Source organism: Accipiter gentilis, chromosome 15 (genome assembly GCF_929443795.1).
Source record: "Accipiter gentilis chromosome 15, bAccGen1.1, whole genome shotgun sequence".
Taxonomy (NCBI): Eukaryota; Metazoa; Chordata; class Aves; order Accipitriformes; family Accipitridae; genus Astur; species Astur gentilis.
In genome coordinates this window covers 26,248,525-26,270,024 of record NC_064894.1, presented here as the reverse complement: position 1 = coordinate 26,270,024, position 21,500 = coordinate 26,248,525, and the positions used below count along the sequence as shown (strand labels likewise).

Below are 21,500 nucleotides of genomic sequence, written 5' to 3'. Positions count from 1 at the left end.
TATGGAAAACTAACCTGATGCTGAGAAGTTTCACTCAGGGCTGTAGGAATACTTTGATTTTGCCTCTTAAAAAAAAGAGGGGATGGGTAGTGCTACACAGACTGCCAAATCCACTTACCATAGAAGCTTCCATTCCTTTTTATGGAATCTTCTCAGTATTTCTAGAACTTGATACCTCTTGCTGGCTTAGTCATCACAGCCAAGTAGCAGTCTCTAGTCTCAGTTAACAGAACCGAGCCCTCTGGAATTCACACATTATATAGTAAATGTATCTGAAGATAAACCAGTGATTAGCTCTGAAATGCCTGACCATGAAGAATTAAAAAGAAACAAGCTGACATGAGAGTTCTTCCTTCGATTTAAGGAACTTCAGGGCATGGAACTCCTAATTATGTTGTCCTGTAGATTTCACAAGACTTAATTCTTGCATGTTCTTTTCATCACTTGGACATGAAAGCAAGGGTAATTCAGCTTTGAACAGCTTTGCTTGCAATAACTGTCTTTTTCATAAAGGTAATCTGTGAATTTCCCCCTCCCCATAGATTCTCAGGCATTCACACAGACTCTCTAGAAAGGTAAGACACTTTATTGAATTTGTTGATAAATTAAGAAAGGACTATGAACCAGACTTATGGGTCACAGGTGCTTGTAAACAGACATCAGTTCCTTCCCACAGAAAGCCTGACTCCATGTGCTCAGCCAGAAGTCACTTTCCCCAGCGCTGCTCACAGGCTGCATAGTGATGGAGGGCAGAGAAAAAGTCTTCATAGCTGATGTTCAGGTGGGAAGGCAAAGAACTGAGAAAGCAAGTTAGAAAAGTTAAAATAAGCTTTTATAAACACCACACAACTCATATGGCCAGTCAGGAATATCACTACTTAAAACAAGCTATTGTCTTAGTAACCTTGCAAAGTTGTTCTCAACACGATTATTGTCACTCAGCTCCACTAATTAAATTAGCTGTTAATATCTTGTCACCCTCTAAATCAAAGTCTACTCATTCGAGCACATAGGGCACTTCAAATTACTGAAGTAATGGAGAAGCACAGGTCTGCCCAGTGCCAGGGCATTTATGCTCTTTAAATGCTCTCAGATTTAAGAAATACAGCAGCTCTAGTCAGTGCAGTTATTGCCAAAATTGGAAAGTAATCCAGAGGCATGATCATCTTACACTATCTTATTTCCCTTATACCCTTAGTTCCCCTGTTAGAAACCTGTAAGCCACTCAAAATCCACACAAGGAACACCAACAGAACTGGGATTGGACCACTGAGACTAGATGGTGACAGAAGTTGTTCTTTAAACCTAAAGAGTAAAGTCTGCTGTTGCCTAATTGTGGCTGAAGGAGCAACAATGGTTGCCATGTTTGACACGTTTCATTTAACAGTTCTTAAAGAACCTCAAATCAATCTCCAGACACCTTTGTTTAGACAGATCTACTCTTATGGCTATTTCCATAAGGTAAGTCACAAAGACTTGTTTAGTTAGATATTATTCCAACCTGTTTCACAGCATTTATAGGCAACTCACATGATTTCTGTCAGTCTGATGTGCCATGGAAGGAATCCTAGTGTGCTGTCCACAGGACCAAACTTCAAGACTAAATCAGGATCAGGAAATCCATTTGTACCTGTAAGAACAAGTTAAATTAGCTTTCATTAAATTCACCAGAACATTTTTTTTAATTCTAAACCCTAAGGCATCTGGCTTTTCATTAAATGCATTTATTTATTTTTTTTTTAAAATGAAGTGAAGCTCCTGAGGACAAGTTAACAATTAAAAGCCCAGGAGGACAGACTGGTCTTGTACCACCTGAACAGGACCAACTGAGAAAAAGCTTAGGCAGCCACTGCAGGTCCAGCTGGACTGTTATTTTTATGTCAGGTAGTTTTCAAAAGACTTGGTAAGGAAGTTATAGGAACAGTTACATTGTTTTGAATAACAGCAAACCTTAACACCGCTGTTTAAACTAACTTGTTCTAGTTTTGTCTTGGCAAACTGGATTTTAGTACCATAGAACATTCTGTACCCTGACCCATACCTACTGCAGTCAAACAGAATAAAAGGACTATTAACAGACACACACACACAAAAACCCCAACCAAACACTTAAGGAGGTTCCACTGAAGAACAACTTGATATCACAGACCATCAAGAAAACAAGTTGAAAAAAACAAAGTCAGATGAATTGTGTCTCAGTATGGAGCTAGATAATTTAAACTTTTACTACAAAATTTCAGACAAACTGTTGCAGGTGACATCTTTCTGTTTAGATGAGCGAAGAAAACCATGTGCCCATTCTTACCACCCATACCTTAAAACCCCAGTCACTGTCATTCCACTACTGAGAGCATCCTACTGATCTTCTGAGGTTGAAGACAATCAATGGCCAAACGACACTGTCTCCCCTTTTCCATACACCTCTGCCATGTCTGAGCTACTCCAGGCTAAAATTGACAGATAGGCAATAAGCTTAAAATGAACAGTCTTAGTCCAGCTTTCCCTGCTAATTCTAGCAAGTTGATTAGGGCAACATGTGAAAACCACTATAGTACCCCAAGAGGACCCAAGAAGGTAAGCTTTCTTCATGCACCTACCTAGCTCATCTGAAAAACATTCCAGCAGTCATAACCCTACTTTGCTATAATGCTGCAATTAGTCATGATTATTGCATGCTATTTCTTGCTACCCCTTCCATCACCCACTAATTCTACAAGTTAACTGCAAGGGTGCTTACATTGCATAATGCCTACATTTAGCAGATAAAGTTTAATACTGCCTGTTTGCTCTGAACTTCAGATGTTATTTCTCAATTCTTTTCTCACTTGTTTAACAACAACAACAAAAAAACCCAAACAAAAATAAACTCCCAAACCAGTCAAGAGCCTTTTACAAGTTTATGTTTAGATGTAGAGGAACTTAACTTTGGGAATAACAGAACAGGAAACTAAGGTCCTATCAGATTTTGCTCCACCCAGGTCTTAAAACTGAAGCTGGAGACTTCAAAAACTTCACATCCTCCCTCCCCACTGAATCACAACAATAGTAATCCTTTTACCAGAGGCAAAGAAGCTATTTTCCCAAGCCTGTGCATTTCTAAGTAAGGACAAAGTACTTGGATATGAGTGCCTTGTGCCACAGTCCAAATCTTATCTCAAAGTTAAGAAAAAAATATATAAAGCAAAAGCCACTTATGTGTTCAGAAGCTAGCATGTTAGTATGAAAGAGCTTTGCAGGGAAGCAGTGAATACTTAGAAGTGGGGACTCTGGAGGAAGTGGACAGTTTTACTCATCAGCTGATTCAGTAGCTGAGTACTCCTCAGCTGGCCAGTTCAACAGCAGGATCTTCAACACTGCAATGGCTTTTCAAACAGGAAAAGACCTTCAGAGAGCCCAGTTAATGCTAATATTTCCTTCTGGTTCCTATCTGAAGGAAAATGAAAACATACACTGTAGTATTACTGTCACAACAGTACTGTGCTTTCTGCATCCATTTCTCTACCTAAGCATATAAACACTACAGATACTTTACAGGCGGAAGCTCCCTCAGAGCTGCTGGAGTTACAGCATTCTTCAAGTTTAGCACACACAAGACAGAAGGATCTGGGAGCAGACTCAAAAAAAAAAAAGGCCAAAAGACTTAGACACTCAAGGAACAGGAGTCTGGCAACATCCCTTCTAGGTCAGGAGTTCTGAGAGAAGAATATGAAGGAATCTGTAGAGCTGACAGTACTACCACCCTTCTCTTCCCCACACAGATTTTACAGGGCAATTTGAACAGCCTTAATTGATAGTCATGTTCTTTACTGGGAAGGCAGACAGCAAGTAGGGACAATATTATAATGCAGCTGGCAACTACTTTTCAGAAAACAAGCTGGTTAGCTGAGGCATTGCTTAGAAGAAGTACTCTTACACCAAAGAAAACTCAAGCTGTAAGAATTAGAGCATGACTGGATTAAGAACCAGAAAAGCCACATAACAAGCTAGAACCATACCATTTTAGGACTAGACTTCAATAACTGCATCCTAAATATGAACAGAAAGTTAAAAAACTACATTATCAGGTACTTAAATCAAAATGTGAAAAACCAGAATCTTACAGAAGTCATCATGAATACAAACCCTAAAAATATAGCTATTCAAGTACTGCTTTTCAGAACTCAGTCTCAACTTAGATCTGTAACTCACAGATGTTTACATTCAATACCCTTCCATTAAGGATGCACAGAAACTAAATTTGCCTACAACTGAGTAGTTTCATAAGCTAAATAAGTCATGAAAGACTAGTTCTTCACCTTCAACTCTCCTAAACTTTAAACCCAAGCAAATTAATAAGCAGGACTAGTTACAGATACCATCATTAGTTATTAGCCACATAGATTAAACAGTCTGTTTTCAAAGTTAACAGTTTCCACAGACTAAAAGTCTAGATTTCTCTTTCTGTGCTCAGCTAGCATGCATTACTTGAACAATAGGTCTGCTCAAGTAAGACTGGACCTAATACTTTTAACATACCCAGACGCTTAAATGCATTGACAGAAGATCGTGAACAAGTGTTTTAGAAGCTCCAGTTAAACATCAGTGGCGAAAATACACACGTAGTATCAACTATCACCAGTTCTACAGGAAATGAGGGACTATTTTAAAGAAGCAATTATTCGTTTCCTTAAATTGCCTTTGGGATACAACAGGATAGATGTCTAAGTTCCTTCTTCAGGGGCTTTATTTAATACATTTAATAATTCCATTACAGTGAGAAACTATCATGCAGCATGCTGACAACAGGAATAGAATTTAGTTTGAAATTAAGATTAAAGCATCCAAACTGCCACGGTAGTCAATATGCAAAGCAACTCAGCCGACCACCCATTTGAGAAAAATCACTCTCTGAAGTCCAATTAACAAGAGCCACAATAATGTGCCTGCAGACATCCAAGTTGAAGTGTGCAATCTGAAACCTGAACCCTGCCAAGCTAATTACAGCTGCATGTATCACCTAGGAAAGCAGAGCAACTGTTATAGCTCCATAGCACCACTGGGGAGGTGGAGGCTTGTTCTAAACTACTCATCCTAGATATGAGATTAGGGCAGCCCTGCCCTTTTCATAGCTATTGCATGTAGCCATGCACCTCAGTGCACAGTCAGTTATCTGCATGAATTAGTAATGAAGGAAACTAACCTAGTGTGGGTTATACAGCAGCAAAATATCAGCAAGTGCTCCATCATTTCCACTCAGAGTGGTAGTTAGGCAGCAGTAACAGCTTTAATTGCTGTAACTAGATCTTGAAAAGACTCTCTGCCCATACTCTGGTTTGCAGCATGCTAACTTGCAACAAGTTAACCTAAGTTACAATAGTCTAGTTTCAGGTAATCCCAGCAGTACTTTTTGAGAAAGGTCATTGCAGAACATCCTACAGAGCTTTGCCTCTGCAAAGCTGAGACTCTCCAATTTAGCTTAAGGTTTCCTTTTTCTGCTTAAAGAAAAAGCTCAAAAGGGAGTAAACCAGTAAGAAATTTTTAGCAGAAGCCTGAAAGCAATAATCATAACTTACCCTGATAGACTAAGTATCAAGATGCATATGTTCTAAGCAACAAACATACCAGAAACAAAATCCATTATGAATCAAGTACTCTTTCCCCTCCTCCCCATACACCATGCCATACTTACTACTTAATAAGTTGTCTAACACATTCACATCCAGGTCTGTGTATGTTCTTTGCTGTTGTGCTACCAACTGACAAAAGTTCTGAGCAGCTTTTACTATGTCTGCTTTTCCATCTTCCGGAGACAGCACCTTCAATGCAGATTGGCAATTTAAAACTGCAAGTACAAAACATAGTTTAAAAGCAACAGAAATATAGTTGTTTTGAATGTGCTTTAGACATTCGCAGGGTATGACTGGAAGTAACTTGTAGTTTACTTCATATATTATACAACTAGTCATAGATTTCTCTCTTCCATCTCTTACAGAAGTGGGTAAGTGTCTTCTGGATTTGCTGTATTACTAAAGCATGAGTTTAAGGCAAATATTTTGAGGAGTCTTGTGAAAAGTGGATTAATGTCAGTCTTGAAATAAAAAGTCTTCCAGGGAATTTGCATTGGTTCTTACACTATCAGGCAAAGCAGTGAGAGAGGAAGGTGCCTAGACAGTAACTTAGGGGGTGGTAAACAATGCAGAAAGACTTGCAGTTCAGGGAAAGGAAAAAAAGACCCAATTCCTACCCTAAAACAGCTACTGTGGACATTTATGTGACACAGTGATTAAGTATGCTGAGTATGATCACAGGATCTTTCAGTAGCACTTCAAAATTGATGCAAGAGTTACAATATTGATTTAGGATTGCTACAGAGAAGCTAGGTATCAGAGTTCATCCATTAATCTTGAATTACGTCTGTGACTTGAGGACATTTCACAACAATCTTACTGTCTACACTGTTGTGAGGTAAGAGTCTTCTCGCACTTCAACTTGCATCATTGTCAGTTTTGATAAGGTACTTAAGAGGTAAACTTACCAAGGTAGCTGAAGGCTACAGACAGTGTACTAAACCCAGCCTGAAGTAACTGGGTTAAGTACTAGTGTGTGGACACGTTAGACTTGGAGAACTTATGATAGTTATAACCTGGCACTTAAAAATAGCATTTCTTAAAACTGCAGAGGACCTGACTGCAAAGCACCACAGAATACAGTCAGAAGACTCCTAAGAACATCTAAAAAAACCTCACATCTATCCAAAGCCACCACAATGAAAATAATTGTTCCTTGATATTGTTTGATTTGTTCTATGTCCTATGTTAAAGAATATTTCTCTAACAGTATTCATAAATGCAAGGCATGTCATTTTGCTTCTCAGAAGTGAAAAATTGCAGTTTAATATTATAAACTGGATAGATGTCAGCTTGTTCAGTTCAAAGTATGAAGTGTCTGATCTGACTGTAGAGCCTTCTAAGTAAGAATGAAAAATTCTAAAGAGAACAGAAAACAGCCCTGCTTTTCATATATTTCAACACAAAACGTTGCTGAGACTTAAATGTACCCTTTCAGTCAGCAAGTCAGAGCAGTCTTTCAGTAGTTCATTTGGTCTAGATGTAAATAGCTGCACTTACTTAAATCAGGGTAAGTATGCTAGAGTTTAAGACATTAACAACCTGTCTTCTGCTGGTTATTTCAACCTTCACAGGAATAAAGAGAAATAATACGAAACTTGGGTGTTTCCGCGTAAATGGTAGCACCTTAGCCTAAGGTGCTTATAACGCAAGTTAATGATACAACATTGGACTTTATACTGGAAAACTGGCACAAAGGATTTCGCCATCCTATCAGCCCTGGCAGGGGAAGCAAAACTCAGCCAGCAGCATCTTAAATGCAGCTAAACGTATTGCAGCTTTTGAAGTGTACTCTTATTCTTAAGTCTTTGAACTATGTAATGTGAAAAGGGTTCTTTTGGTTTTTGGTTTGGTTTTGTTTGTTTGTTTGAATTATGAGACCTGTTTAAATACTATGAGTTGCAGTTAGGAGAGCTTTAAGTATATCAGCCTATCCCTCTAAGGCAAAGGCCTGCTTTAGTAAGTACATACTTGTAATTTACTATATTTTGAATGGACTTCTAACATTTGTGTTAGTCAGCATACCTAAATGAATACTTGCAGCAGATAGTATCGAATAAGGAACATTAATTTTGATACATACTCCCGTTTTCCACTTCCACTACATGCAAGAGCTGCTACCACAGAATTTATTTTTTTTTTTCCTCCAAACTTATACACTTTACCTTCCTGGTGTCATTAAACATTTCCATGACAACCAGCAATTTTGCTCTTTCCCTTCTTTCTCCCCACTTCGAGGTACAAGTTTGGAAAGATGGAAGCACACGCATTGTTAATTTGACATCAGTTCCCTTATGCTTACTCCAGTGCTTTTTCAGCTCTCTCAGCAAAAGAATTCATCTCAGTGAAACAGTGGGGAGTTGAGCTACACTGATGCATTAAAGGGGTCATGGCACAACAGTCAGGCTAAACTGAAGATCAAGCTACCCAGTAATGATCACTATGGGAAGGAGAACACAACACTTCACTATTAGTTAAGAACAAATAAGCACAATGAAAGTTGAATACTAGCCCAGGAAAGTTGCATGTGTTCTGATAATCAGCGCTTAATGAAGGAAAAGGTCACTGTACACGGGAATGCATTTAAGTAAAAGCAGCATTATGATTTACATACAGCTGTTTACAGTCATACCAAACTCCTCCTTGCAATTCATCTTACCTCGATCAGCTTTGTCTTGATTTGCAAATTCCACGGTGTACTTGGAGCAATCTAGTCCTAAGAGTTCTTGCTGCTGTTTTAAAATTTCATCCATCAATCTTGAATTATTCCTCTTGAAAATGCCTTTAAAAAAAGGTTGCATGTCAGCCAACTCCTATAAAGGATGCTACAAAATAAATCTTACACTAGGCAGGAAGAAAAAAGAATCGGGTAGTCAGTGCTGGTTTCAAACTGGAGTTCACAAGTATGATAAGAATCCAAAGCAAATGCTACTGCACGTGACTAATTTCAGTGACCTTGGAAAGAAAACTCATGTGGTTTTGTTCCTCTTTCACTCAGCCTGGTTTAAGTAGCAAGCTGCAATTGCATAAGGGATAGTTTAAGACCCGGTTCATTGTCCTTAGTATGCCAGCAATAGTTTTGAGATAGCAATACCCTACCAGCACAGGGCCACGAAGTCAGATTAACACCAAGTTTCTGTCATGCCCATGCTACTGTAGATTTGCAGCTTAGGTCTGGTACCACTTACTGCCACACCACTAAGGCTGCAGGCTAACAAAGCAAGTCACCACAAAGCAAGAGCCAGAAGACTAAATCAGCACATCAGGCCACAGTAACCGTCCACTCTTACACCATGGCCAATGCCATGGATTTCCTAATAAGAGGATTTCACAAGTTGTAGATTCCAAGGAGTTAATGCACTCCTCAAGGTCTTTTTATACTTACATGTTTATGGTAGACACATTCTGAGTCCAGATTACAAAAACATGCTTAACCAAACATACTTGGGTTCTTGTTCTAAAACAAATTCTAGCTCTTAAGAGGGACACAACAGAACTATTTCTAATTAAAAGCCAGAGTAAAAATTAAGTGTTACAGCTTAAGTATTTACAATGCAAAAGTGTAGCTAAGCATATTTACTTAGGAACTGATAATGTTTTGATCACATTGTATTCAGAGGTTGTTACTAAGAGCGTAAGTTTCATTCAGAAATCCTCTGTGTCAAGCACCTCTCCTGGCCATTCTAATGCCCACACAATAATCTTAGAAGAAACACTGAACTTGTATACAATTTTATGATTAGGCTCACGATTCATCACCTCAACCTGATTCTGGGATTAGAAACTGCTACAAACAGCAGTTTCTACATCAGTAGTGGTCAAACAGCGTGTAAGCATTGGGTTAAGACCATAATACATTAGGGAGTTAGTTTGCAACATGAAGTGATACAACTCCATTTATCTAATAAGCTAGCCTTTAGACCTAGTGAGTTAGTATTTTTATACAGGCTTCACTAGAGGTTTTAATAGGTGGTAAGCATCTGGTTTTCCTCCCATCCTGGATACTTCCTGTGAAAAAAAAATTACTTCATTACACAAGTGCTACCAATGCTTATAACCGATTTCACATGCTGACAGACAAGCAAATCTCAGTAAGGCAGCAACCTTGATAGAAAGGAAAGCATTAGAATACTTTCACTAAATCTAAACTAAAGTTAAATTGTTACACTTTGTGCTCCTGCTTACTAGTATATATTCATACATAGTAGAAATTGAAAATGCTGCTTTGCATAATACTGTTTGGTACAACTCTGGTTGGATAACTCTGTTTTGTGCTAGAGTTAGCACCGATTGCCTTCCTTACACTTAGGGTCAGCAGCAGTGCAGCTACTGCAACTGCTAATCCCACACCATCTTCAAGTAAGATCTGTACAAGGTTACGTATGCCTCCCCTCTAAGTCATCTGACTTCCATTCACTTTTAAAGATAAGAAAAAACCTATGCTCAATATTCAGAAGAAGAGTTGGCACAATTAGGATATGCTCCCAATCTGGGAAACAGACAGCTGCTCTCTTCTTCCCCTTCCTCACCCAACACTAACGATAACAATTCTTTTCTCATTAATAAGTTATTGCCTAATCCTGCCAAAGATTGGAAGAACAGATCTAAGAATCCACACTCCAGCTCTAAGGTAAAAGCAGACATTAAGGATAACAGGTAGGAGAATAGACTAAGGTGTTTACTGCTCAGTAAAAAAGGGACATCAGATTGGTCTGGCTCTGAAGTGAAGGTCCTTAATACGCACAGTGGATACTGAAGACTTGCTAGGTATATTCTTGAGATTTATCTGAATATCACCAGCACAGCCCTTCTACTCTCCTCATGTATCTCACCCACCTACTTAGTTGTTCAAATCTGGGTCCTGCATTGCTCTTGGAATAGCAGTTTAACACAAACTGGAAGCTACAGTAGTTGTATAGTTGTAGTATGTCTTTCTCAGAAAGACCTCCACACCTAAATTCCAACTGATCCACCAACCTTGACACACCTGCAGTTCTCCTGCAGAGAAGATCCTGAAGCACATCAGAAGGTAGTAAATATCACAGAATTATTTAGGTTGGAAAAGACCTCTACGATCATCGAGCCCAACTGTCAACCATGCCCACTAAAACATGTCCTGAAGGGCCTTGTCTAGGCGCTTTTTAACACCTCCAGGGATGGTGACTCAACCACTTCCCTGGGCAGCCTGTTCCAATGGCTGACAACCCTTTCAGTAAAGAAATTTTTCCTAATATCCAATCCAAACCTCCCCTGCTGCAACTTGAGGCCATTTCCTCTCATCCTATCTCCAGCCACCGGACAAAAGAGACCAGCACCCACCTCACTACGACCTCCTGTCAGGAGGATCCAAACTAACCAAAATCTTCATTTAAAGCCAATAGCATTTGGGAACATTATTCCTTCAGCATCTTGTCTCCCACTCAGGGCACAAGAGACTTTTTCTTACTAATGCATATGATGGCAAATACAGTCCTGCCAGAGGCAATGTACATGGGCCAAATTCACACTTGACTTTAAAAATTATTTTACGTGGTTCTGGCTCAAACATACACTCCCTTCCTTTACAGTACCTCAATAACCTATTTGTCTATAAGGTTCATTTTTTAAAACTTTGAAAATACATCCAAGTTAGTTCTGGAAGATGCTGTTGCTAGTTTATACATGATAAATGCAGTAAACAAGAGTGCATGAGTAGACCAACCCACTAACAAAATTCAAGTGTTCCTAGGCAGCAAGACTTCAAGTCTTGATTCAATGCTACCTTCCAATTTCATTCACTTTTCCATGCAAGTTGAAAGCAAGTCCATAATACGATTTTACCATTATAGAAAGTTAATACTTGACAAGAGGTCCCATAAATTTTAGCAATACAACAGCTGTTTGCTGTTAAATGGGGAAAATTTCAGCCTTACTACTGTTTCTAATATGGAACACAAACATGAAATTGTCATTATTATTTCTCATTAGAAACAATCTTTGTTTTTGAAAAGCAGAAACACTTTTGTTCAGTCAGAACTCTGGAGTCTTTGCAAGGTGGTACAAATGTGTATATTCCAGCAAGTGAAGAGTTTTAAGAATTATGCATATTTAAGCACTGTAATTCCCAAAGCAAAGAGAATATAAAACTTCAGTTTACTTTTTCCCCCCCCCCCAACTACTGAGAACTTGTGAGCTGTTTCCAGGGATAATTCTTGTTTTTACAACACAAGCTGGAAACCTGCTATTGATCATCAGTTCCCATCAGAGCTGAAGCAAACCAGAAGCATTTTAGCTTCCTGCAGTAGTCTTCCATCACACAGGTCTTTTCCAGGGCACATGCCTTTTGCTCAGTTTTACAATAGTTACAAGCCGTGTCCCTTTCCAGTCAACTGTGGTGTTGTAGCATTTTAGGGTTAGATACCGACAAATGCAGTTTGTAATGAAGAGGCTGCGAGTTCAGCAGAAGCAAGGCTCTGAAGTGACAGGAATTGTGAACTGGAGGGAAACAAGTGGCACAGAGAAACACCAGGTGGTGTCAACCATTTGCCTGGCTAGACTACCACAGCCACCAGCTGTTAATGCCTTGGTCACAGCTCAAAGTTCAATATTCTCACTTGCCCTGCTTTTCAAAGCAGCAGAATCTGGTAAAACACAGGATACAAGTCAGCTCTTGCTTACAAGGGAACACCTTAACCAAAGTAAAGCCTAGGAAAGAATACATTTCCACAGCATTTCAGTTATCTGCTTTTTCTCCACTCCTTGCCAGTGCCAACAAGGTAACAAGACCATTTAAAGCATCAAAGTATTAACAGTTTGAGAAACATCAAATCATAACCAAATTCAAATAATGTACGTGCAAGAAATGGTTTTAACATATGAACAACTTTTGTCTACATCCTCATGTTGGATCGTGCTGGTTGATAACGGAAGAAAGCAGGGCTTGAGTCATTACACTGGGCCTTACAGGATATGGAGAGCTAGAAAAATGTATTAGGCTTGTCTGGTCCTAGAGCCTAGAACAGAATATAATCCAAGTTTGGAAGTGGATGAAGTCATTTACATTTCACCCACATTAAAGCCACTTAAGCTAGTGCTAACCACATGGGAATAATTCAAGTTAGAACTTATAACCTTGTACATGACCGCTCCTCCCACGTTTTTTCTTGGAGGGACATTCTGTACCAGAAGAACAAGAGCTTATCAGCAATCAAAAGAAGAGATACTACTTTCGTACTACCCATACCTATAAGGAGATTACCTTCTACTGATTAGCATCAGCCCTTTTAATAAATGTTAGGAGGAGTCCTCAGACCACAAAACACAATTGTGGAATGTGAAGTTTCGCATGGGTGAAGATCCACAGCAGATGCCATGCGATACTGGTACCTCCCAAAAGTGTTGCAGTAACACAAACCCACAACATATTTATCTCCCCCAGTGAAGTAAACACACAGAACACCTAGAAAATTTTATGGATTGATCAGATCAGCTAACTACCAAGTAATTTGGAAGAGACTAAAAGCCTGCGTTTGGGGCTAATGAAATAATTTCTTTTGCTTACTGCAGTACTCTATCCTTTCAAAGAATTTCTAAGAGAAAATTGTTCTTAGTAAAGGAGTTCACTGGAAAGCTAAACCCGCGACAAAGATACCAAAGTTCTCAATACAGTCATACTATGGGCTTAAAGAAACCTTCAACCTGAAGCATCTATTCAGGAGCCCAAAGAACTCAAATGCCAAGATGCAGCAACCTCCCAAAACACGCTCTGGACTTGTTCCAAACTATTTCAGGAAAGCTTCACCGATGGACAGAAGTAACACTCAAGCAAGCTCTCTTGAGTGGCAAAGTAACTTTAAAAGAAGAAAGTTAGAAGTACGTAATGCTGGTCAAAGGCTTCTGCTCCCCAGAAGGTATTTTAATTGCTACTATATAATTGCATAATCACTGCCTTCTGACTGTGAGAAGGCTGCATTATTTCCTCAGAGATAAGGTCTTGACCAGCATGGCTGGATTTCTACCAAGTAATAGGATTGGCAGTACAGAAATGCACAGAAATAAATCCTTGATCAAAACCCTAAAATGTTAGTCAATCTGGATTTAATAATCAAGGTGCATATAGTAGCATCAAGTTTATTATGGCTTTGTTCTGCTGTGTATCAATGACAATTGGGAGAATGAAAAGGGCCCCTAAACATCCATGGCAGTAAAAGCACGTCACCTTAGCCCTCCAAGCCTGCTGGGACAGGGAGGGGGAAAGGCTCAGTTTTGAGCACTGCAAGTCATAGCACCATATATTTATTACAGTACAAGTCAGTTACGTCATGGTCCTCTTGCATTCTGCAAAGACCTTTTTACCCCAGTCTTCTGGAACACTTATCTTCATGGATTCAGATAAGGCAGCCAAGTACCTGATCAGGTTCCATGAGAATTAGCCAATACATTTGCAATATACTGGGTTCTGTAATTGCCCGTGAGAATCAGCCCAACTTCAGCCAAGTTGCTCTTACAGTTCCTGGTGCAGCTGCTGTAACATACTAGTGTCAGCTGGGATGCAGCTACTTATTTTGACACCAAAGAATACAGAAACAACCTACCATTTAGTCATTTTGTTGAAAATATAGAAATTCATTACCATAAACAAATAAACAGCTTATCTGGCACTTCTTTAAAGAACCTCATGCTTCCCTCTCTTCCTATAGAAGGGGCAATTAAGGACACATTTTTAATTTAAGCCTTCTACAGGAAACTGACACAGTATTTCTTCCAGAAAACGCAACCACGGAAAACCACTCTTGTAATCAAAGTTTCCTGTTGCAACGAGAAGAATCTCAGTACTACAAATATGCAATGAAGGAAAAGGAAACGAAGTGCCCCTCACTACATCTAAAACAGATTCAGAGCACTTGTCATTGTATTTTCTTCTTCAGCACAGCCAACACCACTGGGGAAAACATATCTTTGGTTAAGTCAATAGCTGGTACAATTGTATGAACACAAGACCTTACTGGAGCAGCTCAGCAGACTAAGAGTAAGTCTCACCAGGTGAGAAGATGAGAACAAGCGCACAGCATAATTACGGTTCACCCTCTGCTACTGATAAGAGCAAGCTGTACCTGACTTTATTCACCTTCACTGTACTAGTGTTACTGCTGAGGCTTCCAGACAACAACTGCAACATCCTACTTAACAACAAGTCTATCTGGAAACGCTGTATGCTCAATCCAGACACCATAAGGAGCTTAGCACCAAAAGAAAGGCAACATATCTGCTATTACTAGAAGTAAGCATATACTCAAGCCATACGAGCAGCTACTGGCTTACACTCTGAAACCAGTTTAAAAGGCTCAGCTGACAAGATGCTGTGCAAAAAGCAGTTGCAGCTGCTATCCCAGAAAACCCACTGAACACCTGTGAAGAACATGCACATGTAATGGCAGGCTATTCTCATCAACTCTGAAAGTTCGGCAAAGGCCACTGGTTTGTAACATTTTAGTTGCTCTGCATTGTCTTGCCTTCTTCAGTTATGGTCCGACAAACTGTAATACATAGCTGTATTTTCAGGTTTCAAAGGTGTTAACAAAACCTTTTAACATGCAACTTTAGCACGAATGTAACAACACATGGAACCAGCAGCAAATAATCTCCAAGATTATTTTTTTTTTTTCTGAACTGCTAACAAAGACAATTGTTCTCCAAGGTTATTTCAGCTCTTCAGAGGACATAACCTTGTCATTTCTGGTCATTATATTTACAGCCTTGTAATAGTCAGTCTTAGATCTGACTGAATCTCAACACGTGTGCTAGAGAAGCAGAAGTAGCTTCTCCACAATGAAGGCATCAGACACTACGACAGCACCAGCTCCTCCCTGTCAGACAGGATCTCAGCGACAGTGGCTACCTAAGCATTGGCTGGTGCCTTCTCCCTCCTCAGTGCTGAATGGTTGCACAGTGAGCCAGCTGAAAACCAAGACCACCAAGAAATATGACTCTCAGCTGGATCTGTTCCTCAATTCAGTTCTCATACATATAATCTGCACAGCACAATGCAGGGATCCAAAAAGGAACTAAGCATACATACATCACGTATTGGGCAACACTGCAGATAGCTTATTTGAGGTTTGACAGAAATTAGAGATCCTGCACAATAAAATGTCTCTCTTCAGGCTATGAGGGAAACTCACTCTTGTTTGGTACCAATGTTTGTTCTGCAGCATTTAAGCTGTTAGAACGCCTTCCAAGCTGAGAGCAAAAAATATCAACACATAAATGGCTCTTCAGAAGGTGCTGACTGTCTTCTGTGTCCTTGAGATGTTATGCAAATATTTTATACCGTTCCTTGACTTTCAAATGAGGAAGTCTTGAACCACTGAAACACAACATAACCAAGTTCCACAACAGCCCTGCACAGATGGCCAGTTTAAAGTGCTAAGTGACTGGTATTAAGCCCAGCTTCTTCAAAAGATCTTAGGGAATTTAGTGAAAGTCAAGCCATTTGAGTCTTGTATCATATATGAAGGACCAGACATGAAACAGAATTTTTAACAGCAATGGTTTTAAAATTTAAAAAAAAAAAAAAAAAAATCACAAACGCCTATGCTCAGGGAAAGGCCTGGGTACCTCAGATGCTTTTGCACACTTGATGACAATAGATTCCACTTACTTATGTGGGATGCACTGTTGGAGTTTTTCCTGAAAGAGCACTAGACGACAACTATTACAGACCGTACCTCTAACCTGGCATACATCTACAGAATTAATCTGATTTGCATGACATCTCTAGACAGCCATCAGAAGTGGGTCAAACCTACAGTTATACACTGGTCTTCTACAGTCTCACCATTGACATCAAGAGCACAGGGATCTTCAGCACAAAGCTTTCGCCTCTGGAGAGGACAGAAACAGGGCACCGTCCATCTCATGTATTATTAGCCCTTCTGAGTTGATAGCTTGTCTAGTCTTGGTTAGAGATCATCTCTCAACAGCTGGGTAGAAAGCTTCACCTAAGAATATCTTGAATACAGCTGGTTTCACCTCCTCAGTAGGAAAGGACAGGTATGAGGAAGAGAGATTTGTTCCATGATTATTCCACAGAATATTAAATCAAACCCCTAAGCTTATCTTTAAGCTAGTGAGGTGGAATCAATGTATCTGCAAGATCAAGAGTTCAACAGTCTTACACCCGAGACCCAGTAAAGAATAAAGTCACATATTGGATAAGAAAAAACACTGACTCGGACTCGATTCAAACATCAGGTAGTACCAGTCCTTATACTGAAGGCAGACCATGTAATCTAATTTCACAATACAGACAGCGCACAGGACACGCATGTTCATGTTTAACTACCCTTCCATCCAGTCTCATCTCACAAGAGACAGCACAGGAAAACAGGCAGTTACTCTCATTCACCCACTTCTGGAAGCTCAGACAGGGTTCATAAACAGAGCTCGTAAGAGCAGATAGCCTAAAGCTCTTCTCTACTAAGAGCCTGTATCCTACACGGTCACGGCTCTCAGATGCCAGCAGTTCCCGTCAGCCCAGGGCTGGGGACAAGGCTCTACAAAGGCCCCACCATCCTCCCCCTCCAGCGAGGGGGCACGATCGGGTCACCCGACGACAGGGGAGCTTAGGGCAGGAGGGCACTCTGGGCATTCCCCAGGCTCACCAGGAGCTCTGCAGAGAGGCCAAGAGGCTCCAGGGGACAGGAAAGGAGCTGCCAACGGCCGAGGCTGGCGGCCGGCTGGGGAAGACCCCGGGGGAAGGAGGGAGGGAGAAGGGAAGGGTGGAGGGAGGGAGGGGGGGGGGAAGGAGGGAAGGGTGGAGGGAGAGAGGGGGGGAAGGAGGGAAGGGGGTCCCCTGGCTCCATGCCCCCGGCGCAGCGGTCCCAGGCGCTGCCTGCCTGTCAGGAAGGGGACTGCCCGCCCGGGCCGGGCCTCGGGGCACCGCCGCGGTACGATCCCCCCCCACCCCGCCCGCTCCTCACCATTGTGGTCGTAGACGCTGACATAGGAGATGCCCACCGCCATGCACCACACCACCAGGCTGGCCATGTCCGCGTAGCTCGGTTCCTCCTCGGTCACCACCAGCCCCATATGCACCGGCAGCTTCTGCAAGGCCCGCCCGTCCGACCGCCACCTCTGCCTGCCCTGAGCCGCTCCGCCGGCCCTCCGCCGAGCCGCTCCCGCCTTGCGGAAGGCGAAAGCCCCGGCGGCGGGGGCCAGCAGGGCGCAGGAGGCGGCGGCGGAGGCGGCCCGGCGCCAGAGCCAGGCGCGGGGCCCGGCGGCGGTTGCGGGGCGGCGGCGGCCGCGCAGGCAGGCCAGCAGCGCGCGCTGCAGGCCGAGCAGGGCGCGCAGCAGGGCGTGCAGCGCGCGCCACGCCAGCCCGCCCGCCCCGCTCATGTGGGGGGGGGGGGGGCGCGCGCGGGGCGGCTCGACCGACGGGGGGGGCGCGCGCGGAGGGGGGGGGGGGGGGGGCAGCGGCGCGAGACCGGCGCGGAGGAGACAGACCGGGGCGGAGGGGGGGGGCGCCTCAGCCGCAGCGCTCCGCCCGCCGCCGCGCCGCCATCCCCTCACTGAGTCCGCGTCCCCCGCCCGGCAACCGCCGCCCGCGCAGCCATCTTCCTACCGCCCCGCCGGATCTTTCACCTCTCACCCCGCCACATGCCGGGCGCCCGTTGGCCGCCAGGCGGGTCGACGTCACTTCCTTCCGCGGTGAGCGAATGACGTGGCTCTGAGGGAAGGGACGGGGCGGGGGTCCGGGAGGGGAGGGGAGGACGGGGGACGGCCCCTGGGGGGCGGGACCTAGGGCCAGGCCCCGCCTCTTGGGGGTGGGCGGGATCGGGGGCGGGGCCGCGGCTCCTGGCGGCGGGAAGCGCGGGGCGGCGGCGTGTGAGGAGAGAGTCGCCCGCCTCCGCTTGGCTTCGGGCCGCGTAACGCTTCCTCCGGCCGGGCGGCGAGGCTGCATGGTCTGCCGGCTCTTTCGTCTCAGGAACAGCACCCCCACCCCCCCCCCCCGCGTCCAGCCCCGCGCTTTGGTCTTCTCGCCGGCGTTGGGAACCGGGGGGCCATCTGAACCCCGCAGAGGCAGCCGGGCCTGACGGCGAGGTGTCTCTCCTAAGCGGTGTTTCACCCTCAAAGCACGCTGCAAGCCCTCCTTGGGTGGTTCTGCAGCACAAGTGTGGGGGAAATGGGGGTAGCGTGGCCCCCGCAGACCCGCTGAGCGTGCCCATGGGGCGGCCGAGACAGCGAGGCCTCAGGGGTGCGCGCCCCGTCTTGCGCTCTCCCACAGAACCTGCAGTTCCCTGGGCTTTTGCTGCCTTGGCTTGTAACGGCCCACGAAGCCAAAGACGCAAATCCCACTCACTGCAGGCAAAAGATAGAGCGAGAGCGAACAAGCTAGCCCGGTGCTGTCAAGACAGGTGGGTGGGCTGAAATGACACAGGGAGGTATTTAAAGTACTCTATTAAAAGACTCCGCCAATATAAAATGGAAAAAAATTTCTGTATCATGAAAATACTTTTCTTGCTCAGAAAAGAACTACTCCCCAGACTTCTAATACAGACCAACGTTAGCCAGAAAAAATAACACAGTCAAACCGCGAGGAAGGCTTGTGCTGTTCCATAAATACCTAAATCTTTAGTTACCAAAAAGTCGGGGTGGCTGATGATATGTTAAAAAGTTAAAATGTAAAGAAAAATGAACTTGGGTCTTTCTGTTCCATTAAGCCGTATAGCTTCATGTGTTGGGTGCCTAAGAAACCCAGGTGTCAATTGCATTTGCATAGGCGACATAACCAAATAGCTGCACTCTTGACACCTGGCAAAACAGCCTCGGTGAATGTGAGTGATTAGCCCGGTTACTGAATGCCAACAGAAGATAAAGAATAATAGAAACTGTTTGCTTTGAAAAGTAATTTGCTGGTTCTGTTACTCCTCAGTTATCAGCTGAGATTTATGAACTGCCAGGAAGCCCCTTAGATTACTATTTGTAAGTCACTGGTTTTAGTGGTCTCGGTAATCCAATTTTGTTTAGTTTTCAAGCACTTTGGGAACCACTTGATAAAATCTGTACATACATCAGAGTTGATGTATATACCATTAAGTCCTTTTTTTTGCATGCAAACGTTTGGGAGGTTCCTGCCAGTGATGGGGGGCACTTGGCAGTGTGTACTCCCACGTGAAGTACACCTAACCCAAAAGTACACTCAAAGCCCCTTGAGCTACATCGTAGTCAACTAGCTATTCAGCTACCAAAATAAACTCTTCCAAAAACTTCATCTCACTTCATCTTATCCTAATATTTGCCAGAGGTAGAGATCTATTTCCTGAGAATCTCTCTTCTTCTGTTTACAATAGAATCAGGTCAAGTTGACCCAGGTATTTTCATTCCTCACTATTAATTAACTTTGGAACTAGTATTAAATCTCATCAACCAGGACACTGATTCTTCTCTTTTTTTTGCATTTGCTGTGATGAAGATGAGCCTTCTGTGTTTTGCATGGAGCTCAGCTAATTTAGTCTAGTGCCATTTAAAATAGTCTAAAATAAGTGAAAGAGGCAAGTATTTCAGGAAAACTGAAATTCATTTCTCAAAAGCAAGAATCTCTGAACAATCCTGATAAATTGCCCACATCAGTGTAACTCTCCATCTCAAACTGCAAACTTGTGAGTTTAAATGTGTTGAATGCCAGACTCCTAGTAATAGTATCTTGCGGTATTGCAGGATTTTATTTATGGGGGTTTTATACAACTATAAGAATGTTCTACTATAAAAAGGTCCATACAGAGTTACAGACTCCTTTTCTAAGAGATAGTAATTGTATTCTTACTTCCCTCAAACTACATAGTACTAATGACATAAAAAAAAATTCTTTTTTTTATGATTTTCAGTTTACATCCTTACTATAGCCCTTCTGTCACCAGCTATTACCTCTTATAGTACAAATTAAAGAGGAAAAGTTAATGGCAGACCAGCAGGCTGGTTGTCTGTAGAGACGTTGATGGTAGAAGGCAGCTCTAGGCAACTTTAATGTTCACCATAGATTAACCATGGGGTTAATCTAGTTCATAATCATAGTAGTCATCATCTGTGTTTACTCCAACGCTGGAGGCCTCATTGGGTTTCATTTTCTTTCTGTCCTCTTTGCCTTTTTCCATAGAAGACAGATTATCTTCACACTGCTGCAGAATCTTTTTGGAAGACATCCAGCTTTCTCCTCGGCTTTCTGCTGGCGCCGCGCACTGCCCTCCCCTGACATCCGTTCCTTTGGCCACCAGCACTCTTCTGGTTCTGAGAAGGTCACAGGTGCAGTTCCAAGGGTTTCCATCTAAATACAGGTGACGAAGACGAGGTAAATACTCTAAGACTTTGCGATCCAAGGCAGATATCTTGTTATTCCGTAAATTTAAAACCTGAAGCTGTTTCAAGTCCTTCAGCTCTTGTTCTCCAACATCCTCTATGTCATTTCCCTTTAGATCCAATCTAGCAAGGGTGTCTGGAAGTCTGAATAAAAATAGAACAGCACAAAGGTGTTATGTTCATCATATTGATTCTGTTTGTGTAAGTGGTATTTGGTGGTGGGTATTTGCCCAGGCACACCTGACGTATTAAAATAAAACCATCACTAACAAAAAAATGCAAACTTCTGCAAAAAAGATGTGGTCATGAAGTGTTCATGTCTTTTTTTTTTTTTTCCCAAGTTATAGGAATACTGTCTATGCACACTTGAACTGTTTTCCCAGTACTGACTCTGTTTGTGCAACTGAACTAAACAGCAGTCCTACTGTAGTGTACTATGAAGAAAGTTTCATGTTCAATTGAGTGTCAAGCTTAAAAATGCATTTGGTACTCTTCAATGCCATAAGTATGCCAACAACCAAATTATAGCACCACGAAAGATCAAAAGTTTAGAGAAGCATG

At 42.5% G+C, this 21,500-nt stretch overlaps 2 protein-coding genes across 3 annotated transcripts in view; both read right to left on the bottom strand.

The window, feature by feature from the left end:
* Window positions 1-564: 564 nt before the first annotated feature.
* On the bottom strand, window positions 565-17,995 carry NUS1 (NUS1 dehydrodolichyl diphosphate synthase subunit). Of its 2 annotated transcripts, none has more exons than XM_049817976.1 (5): window positions 17,567-17,995; window positions 8,266-8,388; window positions 5,669-5,821; window positions 1,531-1,630; window positions 565-797 (listed from the first exon to the last, which is right to left on the bottom strand). In XM_049817976.1, exons 1-5 carry the CDS (start codon window positions 17,979-17,981, stop codon window positions 707-709), a joined length of 882 nt encoding a protein of 293 aa, XP_049673933.1. In that variant the 5' UTR covers window positions 17,982-17,995; the 3' UTR covers window positions 565-706. The 2 variants fall into 2 exon arrangements, 1 of the variants encoding a protein (XP_049673933.1); XR_007508208.1 differs by lacking the exon at window positions 565-797 and adding an exon at window positions 3,252-3,427 and having other exon boundaries at window positions 1,544-1,630.
* A 2,640-nt stretch (window positions 17,996-20,635) lies between these two features.
* Window positions 20,636-21,500, bottom strand: part of LOC126046074 (nephrocan-like) — a 32,393-nt gene continuing 31,528 nt past the window's right edge. The window contains exon 4 of the mRNA XM_049817997.1: window positions 20,636-21,083. Within this exon, the coding sequence (XP_049673954.1) occupies window positions 20,636-21,083 (448 nt within the window). The remainder of the gene's footprint in view (window positions 21,084-21,500) is intronic.

What these genes read in the sequence shown, in the direction of transcription:
- NUS1 (XM_049817976.1), bottom strand. Translation starts at nt 17,981, where the DNA reads ATGAGCGGGGCGGGCGGGCTGGCGTGGCGCGCGCTGCACGCCCTGCTG. An exon ending in CAGCGTCTACGACCACAATG is followed by an intron (nt 8,389 to 17,566) that starts GTGAGGAGCGGG and finishes CTTTTTTTAAAG; the next exon opens with GCATTTTCAAGAGGAATAAT. An exon ending in TCAAGACAAAGCTGATCGAG is followed by an intron (nt 5,822 to 8,265) that starts GTAAGATGAATT and finishes TTGTACTTGCAG; the next exon opens with TTTTAAATTGCCAATCTGCA.